This window comes from Amblyomma maculatum, chromosome 4 (genome assembly GCF_055883805.1).
Source record: "Amblyomma maculatum isolate TAMU_Amacu chromosome 4, ASM5588380v1, whole genome shotgun sequence".
Taxonomy (NCBI): domain Eukaryota; kingdom Metazoa; phylum Arthropoda; class Arachnida; order Ixodida; family Ixodidae; genus Amblyomma; species Amblyomma maculatum.
The window spans coordinates 162,575,400-162,587,128 of record NC_139347.1 but is presented as its reverse complement, the minus strand read 5'-3'; the positions used below and the strand labels follow the sequence as shown (position 1 = coordinate 162,587,128).

Below are 11,729 nucleotides of genomic sequence, written 5' to 3'. Positions count from 1 at the left end.
ATTATGATGAGTTTAATTATTTACAACCTCAATAACAATATTGGAAAGGTACAATATTGATAGTCTGCGAAACCTTCTAGCCCGGAGCATAGAAGTGTTGCTGCTGGACCAGGGGTGTGGTCTGGTGCAGCAATTTTATTTGAATCGCGTCAATGATGCGAGATGAGGGCATTTGTCTAAAAAGTAGCCTTATACACCACTAACCACGTTCTCGTGCTTGAGCGACCACTATTTCGCCTTTTTGACTACCCTTCTCGTAAACTTCCACATATGTTGCTCAGACGCTATGAAGTATGGTTTTTGGTTATAAGCAACTCTAAGCGATTACCACAAGTGCACCTTGTATTGTTTACATCGTTGCACAACATGTCGGACATGTCAAAAACAACTATGTGTGCTACCGCAGTTACCATATGCCACTACTCGCTGTCCTGCGTGACAGGCCAGGAGAGCACGCGTGACTAAAATTAGGTTTCTTCGCCATTTGTACTCTGTATACCTGTCCTCTGTGCTCTACACTATCTGTAATCTGTATGTAACAACGTACATGTGCCAGCACGCATGCATCCCTGCAGTAGTATAATTTAGGCATAGAACGATTTAGAACAAAATGTTTCATTCCCAGCACTAGTATCGATATCAGGAATAGTTATTTCCTTTCTGTAAGAGGAATGGTGGCTCTAATACAACCAATAACCGAGGCCTTTTCTGCAAATCATTAGCGCCGGGGTTTAGACAGCAACCCGAACTTTGTTCCACATTCATACAGTCCTCCTGCATCATTGAATTTCAGCTCGGTGCACATTCGAAGGAGGCACTATGTGCGGATGGCAGCGGACGAAGACATCAACTGAGTGGGTGCTTAATGATCCTTCTCAGAAGATCCCCGATTTTCCACGTTTCGATCACACGGTGAAAACATACAGAGGTGAGCATACACGAGTATTTATAAAACTCCTGCTATGCACCTTTAAGCACCCCACAAAAATCAGCTATAAACGGCGCAGAGGGGAAGTTTGCTATCGCAGTGTACAAAGAATGCAAAGATGTAGCTGTTAGACTAAAATGGATAGCCTCGATTTGGATTTCAGGTGATGAAAAAAAAATAGTATGTAGAAGAAACTTCAGCTTCACCAGGGGCTTCTTTTAACTGAAGAGGTTGCTTGGTCTAGAACTGAGCACGATTTGGCCTTCGAGTTGTCTGATCAAATATTTCATGCTGGATTGTTCAGAAAATTATTCGAAGTTCATAAATAAATAAGCCAGGCCAATTTCTTAGCAAGAAGTCTCATAGATTTTCTGTTGCCGTCACCTGAAGCACTGAAGATGATTTCTATATGTCAACATTTGTTGTTTTTATTTTGTTTTCTACTGCTTGCAGATGGGAGTTATAAGTCAGAAGTGTGATTACTTCATGAAACTTTTCCAGCGCTGTTGGCTAGCTGAATTAGCAGAGAGCCGTTATACTCTACTGGTTAGATACCTCCTATAAAATGTTTCGTCGACCAGTGCGAGAAACTGCTTAGGGGTTCAGGTCGACACCTGTCTGGAACATTCTGCGCTGGTGCGAGCAGTGTTCGTTTTATCGCAGATCCGAGTGGATTCGGTTACTTAGTACACCATTAAGAGATAAGGAATTGCAAAAAAAAAACAAGATCATTTTTTACATAACTGATTTATTAGTGAGTTTCCCAACCATGGCGGCATCATAGTGTGTTCTGCACTGCAATTCAATAAATGAATGCAACGTTGTGACTGCTGTGGAAAAGACAATGAACAGCGACAAAAGGAAACAGAAGGCAACCTACGAGACAACATGCTAGCATGCTGCGCAGTTGGTTTCTTCAGTGGCAAAAGACAATAACTAGCGTCGTGTCCCATAGGTTGCCTTCTTTCGCTGTCCATTGTCGTTTTGAATGCTATTTGCAATGTTGCATTCATTTACTCAAACGCACTAACAAGCCCATTTGCTTCTTTGAACAATAACAATGCGTGCAAGATCAATTTATTCAAGGTTGATTCTGTAACGTACGCAGGAGTATTTGTTTACGAACTTCTTTACATTTCGTCCCTCCCAAAATGTTGGCAACAAGTCGTCGATAAAACTATGACCCTGTGCGACTATGTGAATTCAACAAGAATTGGGATATTTGCGATTATTTGAAGCAATAACAGACCAATCAGCTTACTGTCTGTTACGTATAACGTATTTACTAAGGTAAACGCTAATAGAATCAGGAAAACCTTAGACTGCAAACAAGCAAAGTATCAAGCAGGGTTTCGGAAATGGCACTCTGCTATCGATCATATCCATACCATCAATCAGGTGATAGAAAAATGCTCGGAATATAACCAGCCCTTATACATAGCATCCATTGATTACGAAAGAGCATTTGACTCAGTTGAAACCTCGGCGGTGATGCAGGCATTGCGAAATCAGGGGGTAGACGAGCCGTACGTGAAAGTGCTGGAAGATATATATGGTGGCTGCACAGCAACCATAGTTCTGCATAAAGAAAGTAACAAAATTCCCATAAAGAAACGTGTTAGGCAAGGAGACACAATCTCCCCAGTAGTATTCACAGCTTGTTTAGAGGAAGTATTCAGAGACTTGGAATGGGATCAGTTAGGGATAAGGGTAGATGGAGAATACCTCAGTAATCTGCGATTTGCTGATGACATTGCCTTACTAAGCAAATCGGGGAATGAACTACAAATAATGATTGATGACCTAGACAGGAAAAGTAGAAATGTAGGCTTGAAAATCAATATGCAGAAGGCTAAGGTAATGTTCAACAGCCTCGGGAAGGAACAGCAGTTTACATTAGGTAGCGAAATACTGAAAGTAGTAGGCGAATATGTCTACTTAGGACGAGGTAGTAACCGCAGATCCGGACCATGAAAAGGAAATAACAAGAAGAATAAGATTGGGATGGAGCGCATTTGGCAAGCACTCGCAGATTATGACTAGCAGCTTAACGGTATCGCTCAAGAGAAAAGTATACAACAGTTGCATCTTGCCTGTACTCATCTATGGGGCTGAAACGTGGAGGCTAACCAATGGAATTCTACTTGAGGACAACCCAGAGGGCTATGGAACGAAAAATGCTAGGGGTAACATTAAGAGATAGGAAGCGTGCAGAGTGGGTCAGAGAAATAACTCAGGTTACCAACATTCTAGTGGAAATTAAGAAGGAATGGGCATGGGCAGGACATGGAGTGCGAAGTGAGGATAACCGATGGTCGGTGAGGGTAACAAACTGGATTCCAAGGAAGGGAAAGCGTAGCAGGGGGCGGCAGAAAGTTAGGTGGGCGGATGAGATAAAGAAGTTCGTAGGGGTCAAGTGGATGCAGCTAGCACAGAATCGGGCTAAGTGGAGTAATATGGGAGAGGCCTTCGCCCTGCAGTGGGTATAATCAGGCTGATGATGATGATGATGATGATGATGATGATGATGATGAAGCAATAACAACGTCACTTATCCCTTCTAACAACTGCTCGCTCTCCTTTAGGGGCACAATTCTGATATGTGGACATTTTGTAAGCGGCACGCCAAGATTAGACCGAATGATTGAGTTCGCATTTTCGCAGATTTTCATTCTTCCATTGTGTTTATAATCTTGCTTCAAGTGTCTTTATGTGCGCGAATAAATATTTACGGCAGTTTGTTTGCTTTCCACGCTCTTTCAGGGCGCTTCGTGTTTGCGACGAACAAGAAAAAAGATAGTTATGAAACAGCTATCCTTCAAAGTCCCGAAATAGGCATTGATGCAGCAAATGATGCCTGTCTGAGCTTCTGGCTGTTCACGTTTCACGCAGAGCATAACAAGTGAGTATAGAAAACATGCAAGCAGCCAAGGCGAGGAAATTGAATTATGCACGTGGAATAGACTTGTATGCACACTGCCATTACAAAGTATGAAATCAGTATTAGGAGGTTTATTATATTTTAAGCAAATCATGGTTACAATTTTTGCATGCAAATGTTTTATACAGATGTCCTACTTGGATAGATTTAGCAGACGTGGGCAGGTAAATTTACAAATGCATTAAGCACCAAACAGCCCGGTGCACCGAAAACAATGCCCATCCACTGGCATTTGCTAGTGTTTCCTTTTTTTCGAGAGCAACATGAAGAGTCAACAGTGACGCAGTGATGAAGAATCTCCCTGCTCAAAAGATGGTTTGGTGCAAATATTTTCTCAGCGGGCAATGTTTAGCAAGGCGTAACTTTCGCGCACAATTGATGTAAAAATTCTAGGGGGCACTTTGGACCACTAAAGTGCGATGGGGCGAAAGCCTCTTTTGCGCGGTGCTCCGAAGCCTTCCACTACGGCACTTTTCACTCCCACCTTCTTCATTTTTTTTACGGCTCGGTTCCGCGGGGAATTGTGACAGATACTGCGTTCTTCTCACCTGTAAACCAATTTGAAACGCCGCTGATGCCTGCTGTACTGCATCTGCTTCTGTATGCTGTGAGGTGCGGCGTTCGAGGAAGCGCCTAAGGAAAGACGCCGCACGGATGCCTGAATGGCACGCCCGGTGGGGTCAGCTTCGTATATGCGTGGATGGCCTGGTAAGGTCATGACCAGTCGTGGCATCAGGTCCGGTCATGACATCACTACGTGGTGCTGTCATAGTTAGTCATCTCTGTCATTAGTGTCATCGCTCGCACTATTACTAAATATTATATATAAATATTTAGTAATTAACTATTCAACTATATGCCAATTACCTTTAACTTATAACCAATTGCTAATTAACTAATTACATAATTCATTTTTGCTAAATAACTAATTACTCTCTATGGCAACCACGCTGGCATGACGAACTGCCAAGTGGTGGTGTAAAAACATTTATTCTATATTTACAAGGAGATATGTTCGGCGCGGAGAATCAAGGGCCTCTGCCTTACAAATACTAGGTGGAATCCCTTGTCAATGACCCCATTGGCGGTTGCTGCTGCCCGTGCATGCCGCGTTAAGGACCTTTGGGCCGGTAAATCGTGGTAGTGGAGCAGGGTAGCCTCCAAGTCCTCCCAGGAAGGGTTAGGAATGGTGGATAGGAATGGGTTCTGTTGGCAGGCCCATACCATGTGGCATGTGTCAGCCACCTCCCCACAGTGCTGGCACTGGCCAGTCTGGCGTGGCTGTCAGGATGATTGATACCTATAGTGGGACCGGACAGGACCCCGGACGCCGCATGGGCCAATAAAGGCTTTCGTTTAATAGGGTGGATATGAAAGGAAGAATGTGCATGGGGACAGGCTCCTATTCGGCCGCCCTGTATTAGACCTATAACTCATCGAAAAATTGAAATGGTGCAAATATTGCGAACATTAGGTTGGGGACCATCTATGAATTCCAAGATAACAGCAAGTCATTATGCCATACATAAGAATCACCCAAACTGGCACGTTGTTTAAAGTGTGCATCGCGGAATAAATTTCATGCCATTGTTTTATCATGCGTTAGAGACAGTACAAATTCAGCATGACTAATCCACCTAAGATTGAGGCACTAAAGCGCATCCTTTTCGAGAATAAGTTCATTGTATGCGTCCTATGCCACGCACGCAGGAATCGAAAAAAAAACTTCAGTAGTACTCGCGAGCTGGCTAGTTGGCTAGACGACTCCGAAGACCTCTGGCGCTACATAGTTATACACTAACACAACGCATACGCACACAAAAGGTTAAAGCAAGACGTTCACACCGATGATGCACTCACTACCTCTCTCTTGTGTGTGTGTTGTGTTATATAACTATGCAGCGCCAGAGGTCTTCAGAGTCGAACAAAAATGGCAGTGGCTTAGCTCTGGTTAAGCCTGGTAAAATTCGTTAGCAATGGCCGCATGGCTACGCTTGTGTGTTGGCTCATGTGGCGCAGCTTGTGTTGTTAGATAATTTGGTTGGTCCGTATGGAGGGTGAGACCTAGCTCGTGTGTGTCCTGCAAGTGCTATCGCCTTTTCTATTCAACGTGGCGATGAGAGGCCTCCCGGGTAAACTTAATCAGATCACAGGGCTAAATTTTAGCATGTATGCGGACGATATCAACCTCTGGATTAACCAGGGGAGCGATGCGAGTACGCAGGAACGCCTGCAGGCAGCCACCGACATCAATGTCGATTACGTGGCTGAAAGGGGACTTCCGTGCTCCCCGCAAAAATCTAAGTTGTTTGTATATAACCCAAAGTACCTCCGCTGCAAGAATAGCGGAGAGTTTTATATTCCGGTAGAGGGCAAACCGGTACCAAAAGTAGGTCAGATCAAGATTTTGGGTATGGTCATCCAATCTCACGGCCATAACGGAGAGCTCCTGAAAAAAAATTAGAAAGTTACGCGATGCAGACCTTTGGGCTCTTGAGGAGGGTGGCCACTAAAGGAAGTGGCCTCAAAGAGAGAAATTTACTTAACCTAACCCAGGCGTACGTAATAAGCAGAATCATTGACGCCACCTGGACATCAAGGCCGGCGAAAAACATAAATTAGACTGCCTGATCCCAATATGCGTTAAGAAGGCGCTAGGACTGCCGATGGATACCTCGAGCGAACGACTTCTCGAACTCGGGGTGCATGACACGTGGGCAGAATTGGCGGAGGCAGAGCAAGTCTCCCAATTAGAGAGACTACGCACAACTGAGACGGGCAGGGTAATCCTTGCAAAAGTAGGCCTTAACCCAGACAGAGGAGTTCAAAAAAAGTCAAAATTAGTAGGAAAAGCAGGAACGACTTGGTAGTCTCCCCCTTCCCTAGAAACATGCATCCAGAATTTAATGTCGAAAGAAGGGCCAAATGAGCTGAAGCTCTCGAGCGACGGTTCAAGAACATGGGAGCGAAGGAAGTAGTCTATGTTGATACGGCAAGTGGCAGAACAGGTGCGGTGGTAGCTTCGGTAGTCGATGGCCGAGGGGCGCCGGCATCCGGGGCAGCCATCAGAGGCCGCAACATAGAGACTGTGGAGGAAGTTGCGATAGCGCTAGCTTGCGTAGGAACGAAAGCCAAGTTCATAATTAGCGACAGAAAAACTGCCATTCAAAATTTTGGATAGGAGAGGATATCGCCGGAGGCGGCCAAAATCCGCACCCAAGGAACGGTGACTAGGAAAATTCAGTTAATTTAGAACACCCGCTCACACTGCGTCCTTGGTAACGAGGCAGCTCACGAGCTAGCCCGAGCTCTCTACTTCCGGGTAGCCGTCGAGCCCCCCGAACACTAGGCACACGACGAGTGTCCGCAAAATTACGGGAAATCATCGACCATTATAAATTGGGACGAGACTGATACCCCCGCCAGATGTTAGCCTAAATAATAGAGAAGCGACCGTGGAGGGCGGCTACAAACTAATACGTGCATGAACCCGGTCTGGGCGTTTCACGCGCTACCAGACCTTAGGGACAATGATCTGTGCAAACACTGTGGGACGAGAGGGACCCTCTACCGCATCATTTGGGAGTGCCCACAATCTCCAGGGATAGAACAAAATATTACAAGTAGAGTTGCCTGGGATACCCTGCTGCGAAGCGCGGACCCTGGGATCCAGCACCGCACCGTCCATCTGGCGGAAGAAGCCGCAGCAAGCCGAAGGCTACCTGCCAGCCTCTAATCCTCGGGCGCACGACTCCCAGTCTTCCCCGGCACGAGGCCGGGGGCGGGGAAGAGGACGCCCATTTCCGATGGAAATAAAAGTTGTGTAACCAACTAACCAATCGATAATTTGGCTATAGGGGAACACATGACACACAGTGGTTACGACTGTTCTTCCGCTGATTCTTCAGCGCGCTGTATTCGCTTGGTGGCATTGCGGTGTTCCTAAGCAGTCATGTGTTCATCAGTCGCCGACAAGGCGGAAGCATTCGGGGAGCTAGAACGCAGTTGTCGAGTTTCATCTTGTGCACAACGCTTAGGACGGTGTTCTTCACGTTCTTCCACTGTCTCTTGTGCACGGTGTCGCTTCCTTACCGCAGCGTGTCGCTGACACCTTTCTTTAGCAGCCTGCACAGAAAAACAAACACGGCGAGGCCGAAGCAGCTGCGATCCATCTGTTCGGCGCGGTAGCGGCGCCGCTGCTGCGCGTCGGCAGTGCCGCCATCTGTTGGAGTTCGGCTGAAGCGGTCAAACACGGCGTCCATCCGGGGATACACGACGGCTCCAAACCTGGCGCGGTATTGCTATCGCAGTAAAACGGAATTTAGACTAACTGCACCTCATCTAAAATAACACCTGTCACAGGCTTCCTTTTTTCATCATCATCATCATCACTAGCCTGATTATACCCACTGCAGGGCGAAGGCCTCTCCCATATTTCTCCACTTAACCCTTCCTTTTTTATGGGATTCTTATTCCTTACAACCTGTAGTTTTAGACCTCGCAATGTGAGGATATAAATTATCGCTGGCATCTATTCCCATTATGCGACGTTTTATTCCTGGTTATCGAAAAACATCGGTAATAGTGATTTTATCGATCCAATACGAAGCAGTCTTCTTCAGAATGCTCGCTGCACAGTTTTATTTTCATTCATGCAGGACGCATAACATACCTCCATTGTACAGATCCTACATGTGCCTTCTACAGAGTATATCTTGCGTTCCGAAATGGCTGAATGCGTGCGCTAACAGTGGTGGACTATAGAAGGCTCAGGCATAAACTGCTTTCAGTTTATGGAACCCCAAGTAGTGCCACAAGTCGTGGGCGAGAGAGACCGCGGAACAGCTTTTGCCACTCCAGACAATAATGGCAGCGTTTGGGCGAGTTGATTAGACATGCTAAACCTGGAAAGCGCATAAAAAACAACGGACAACAGCAAGAAAGCGCTCGTGTGTCTGTCTCTTGCTGTTGTCCGTTGTTTTTTATGCGCTTTCCAGGTTAAACACTCCAGACAGTTTTATAAAGTCAAAGTTCGCCCTTTCGGCTTGTGGTCTCTCTAGCTATATTACATCGGGTGCTGGACACCGCCCTACGAGGCCTCAAGTGGCAGAGTTGTCGTAACTACCTTGACGACGTTGTTGTTTCCGACATTTAACCGATATATCAGCTGACTTCGAGCTGTATTGAAAGCGAAGCACTCCGAGTTCGGCTCAGCGACTTTAGGCCCAAACCCCAGAAATGCAGCTTCCAATACATAAAAGTCTAGCTCCTCATGAAGTGTGACCAACTAGGCCAACAAAACGTTCTTACATTCTGGGTACTGTTATGAGCGATGACTGCGTGAGCTCGGACCTCGATATCACTGACGCCGCCGCAAGATTTGGTTTCCCGTTGCTGCCGATAAGAAACCTGTTTAAAGCTTCTGGCGTCCCTGTACATGCTATCGCGGTTTACTGCTGACTTTTTTTCTGATTGTGGAACCGTTGATGCACGTTACAAGGAAGCATGCGTCTTTTGTGTGGGATGCTGAGCAGAAGATGGCTTTCGGTTAGATTCACGAGCGATTTTGGCGTACTTCGACTAAGGTGCGATGAAAGAGGCCAAAACCGAGTTACAGCCACCTCCTCTGCGTCGTGCGGACAGAATAAAAAATAGAGAATAAAAAGAAGTGAGATAGAAAGCCGCGCGTTGGCAAAAGCTGTCGTCCACCACCAAAATGGCACCGTGTGCAATGACGGCTTACAACCGCAGCGCTGGCTGCGTTTGCGGCCCCTCGTTTATACGCGCGACGCTATCACCTCACACATGCGCGGTAGCGCGCGCCGCGAGGGAGAGCAGAAGGTGGTGAAGGGTTGCTGAACCTAGCCCTGATGGGACTGGGACAGGTAGGTCACAGCTTCACACTGGCGCCTGCAACATCGTCAACTCGCGCACTGTCAAGATGGGAGGGAGAGGGTAATATTCTATTCTAGCCACACACTCTCTCATACCACAAGGAATTGCTCCACATCGCTATCTTCGTTTCGTTCTAACTGGATCCACATCGCATCAGTATATCTTGCAGTGGTTTGGGCCACCATGAACATTTGCCCACATCTCCGGCTGCCCAATTAAAGCCGCCATCGGCCATCATTCTTACCGCGGGTTGGCAGATCCACAGAACCCACCTGGACGACTAACAGTCCGGTGTCCACACCTTCAGGACTTCGACATAACTACTTTTAAATTGGCCGCGAGCACTAAGACTTTCACAAGTGTCGCAAGCACATGTTGATGCTAGTGATGCCACAAACAATCGATGTCGACATTGATTTACCATGCACTACAAGGGCATTTGATTTCTGGGAATACCAGAGAACTGACCCAAAGATCTGCTCTCCCATTGATCATATCTGAAATTGCAATACGACTCTACCTGGCCCCTTCTCTCGACATCTGAGCTCTTTTGTATGCGTGAAGATATCTTGTGCAAGAAGCACTCTATTGTCCAAGAAAGAGCTTACATTCTGGCACTCCCATGTGATTTCCGTCCTGAGAACCCCACGTCTCGCGATTTGACAACATCATTGAAGCTCGCTCGTGTGAATACCACTATTACTAGCCAGGACTCTCTGCTGCTCTGGAACAGTATGTAAGAGGCTGCCATGAGAGCCCTCTGCGGAAACTCCTCATATTTAGTCTCCCGGATTTCTCAAGCCAGTCACAATATCTGTCCACTTCGTTTGACCAAATAGGACTGGATCTCTGGTGCTTTGCCTTTCTCCCCTGCGGGCAATGCGTGGATAGAACTCGATACGTTCTATTTTACTCGCTACACTGAGAGGACAAAGTTATTTCATCGCCGCACAGATTTCGAAGTCGCTGGGGATTTATTGCACAACCTCATCTTGCGGTATGGAGTCAGTTTCTATGATATTATCGGTTTGGGAGTGCTTGATGGTGGAGGGTGATATTGGGGGGGGGGGGATGCAGGACCATGACCAGATGTTTCAGGTGACCTGACGATCCACCGCAAGGCCACACGGACCATCTGCAGAGCAAAGGAATTACCTAATGCTTGAAGAAGACGGCGGATATTGACGTGTGGGAATGTAAGCGTTTAGCACAAGATTTGGGACGAGGTGCTTCTGTATGTCACATTTGCTTATAATACCACCCTGCACAAAACCACGCGCTTGAAGCCATATCGAATTATATGTGGCCCGAAAGCATGCTTGATGTCATGCTCCCGTATCCAGATGATGACGAGCTCGCACAAAACGCCAACCAGTTGGCCTTATGCGTTGAAAAAGCCCATCAGCTCAACCACCTGCACTTTGGACAGCAGCAGAGCAGCCGCTGCAGCCTACGCCATCAACATGTTGGCTACCAACCCGATGGCCTAGTCTCGATGTGGACACCAGTCTGTCGCCTTTCTCCGCTTAGTTTTCGTAAGGATCCAAGGCAAGGTTTCGGCCTTTACAAAGCGCTAGCTTGTGAGTGGCGTTAACTAAGAAGCCATAGCAGACGCTCCACGCCACCTAAACGTCGACACCCTAGCTCCGACATGAGTATTTTGTGTGGTTTAGGTGACAGTATACGCTGTTAACAGCTGCACTGTTACTTTTTTCTAGTCTTTTGATGTTGATGTGGCCTTGGGTAATTCTTTTTTGGAAAGGGGGAATAATGCAATGTAGCATTGCTAAGTGGTTCATAGTTGACCGGTAGAAGAAGACGCACCACAGAGGATCCACTGAAGCTTGATTCTGATTTCTCAAAGGCAGGTTCTTCTGAGCGCCGTCACCTAGCGAAAAACAGCAGAAAATTTATGAAAGCGATAAGAAGACATAGAAAGGTGTTCCTTCCCGTCACTTCTATGGC

At 46.6% G+C, this 11,729-nt stretch overlaps 1 protein-coding gene across 1 annotated transcript in view; it reads left to right on the top strand.

Moving 5' to 3' along the window:
* The first annotated feature begins 799 nt into the window (after positions 1-799).
* LOC146193388 (MAM domain-containing protein 2-like) overlaps positions 800-11,729 on the top strand; it is a 39,802-nt gene continuing 28,872 nt past the window's right edge. The window contains exons 1-2 of the mRNA XM_084600536.1: positions 800-928; positions 3,692-3,830. Of these exons, the coding sequence (XP_084456662.1) occupies positions 820-928; positions 3,692-3,830 (248 nt within the window). The 5' untranslated portion in view covers positions 800-819. The remainder of the gene's footprint in view (positions 929-3,691; positions 3,831-11,729) is intronic.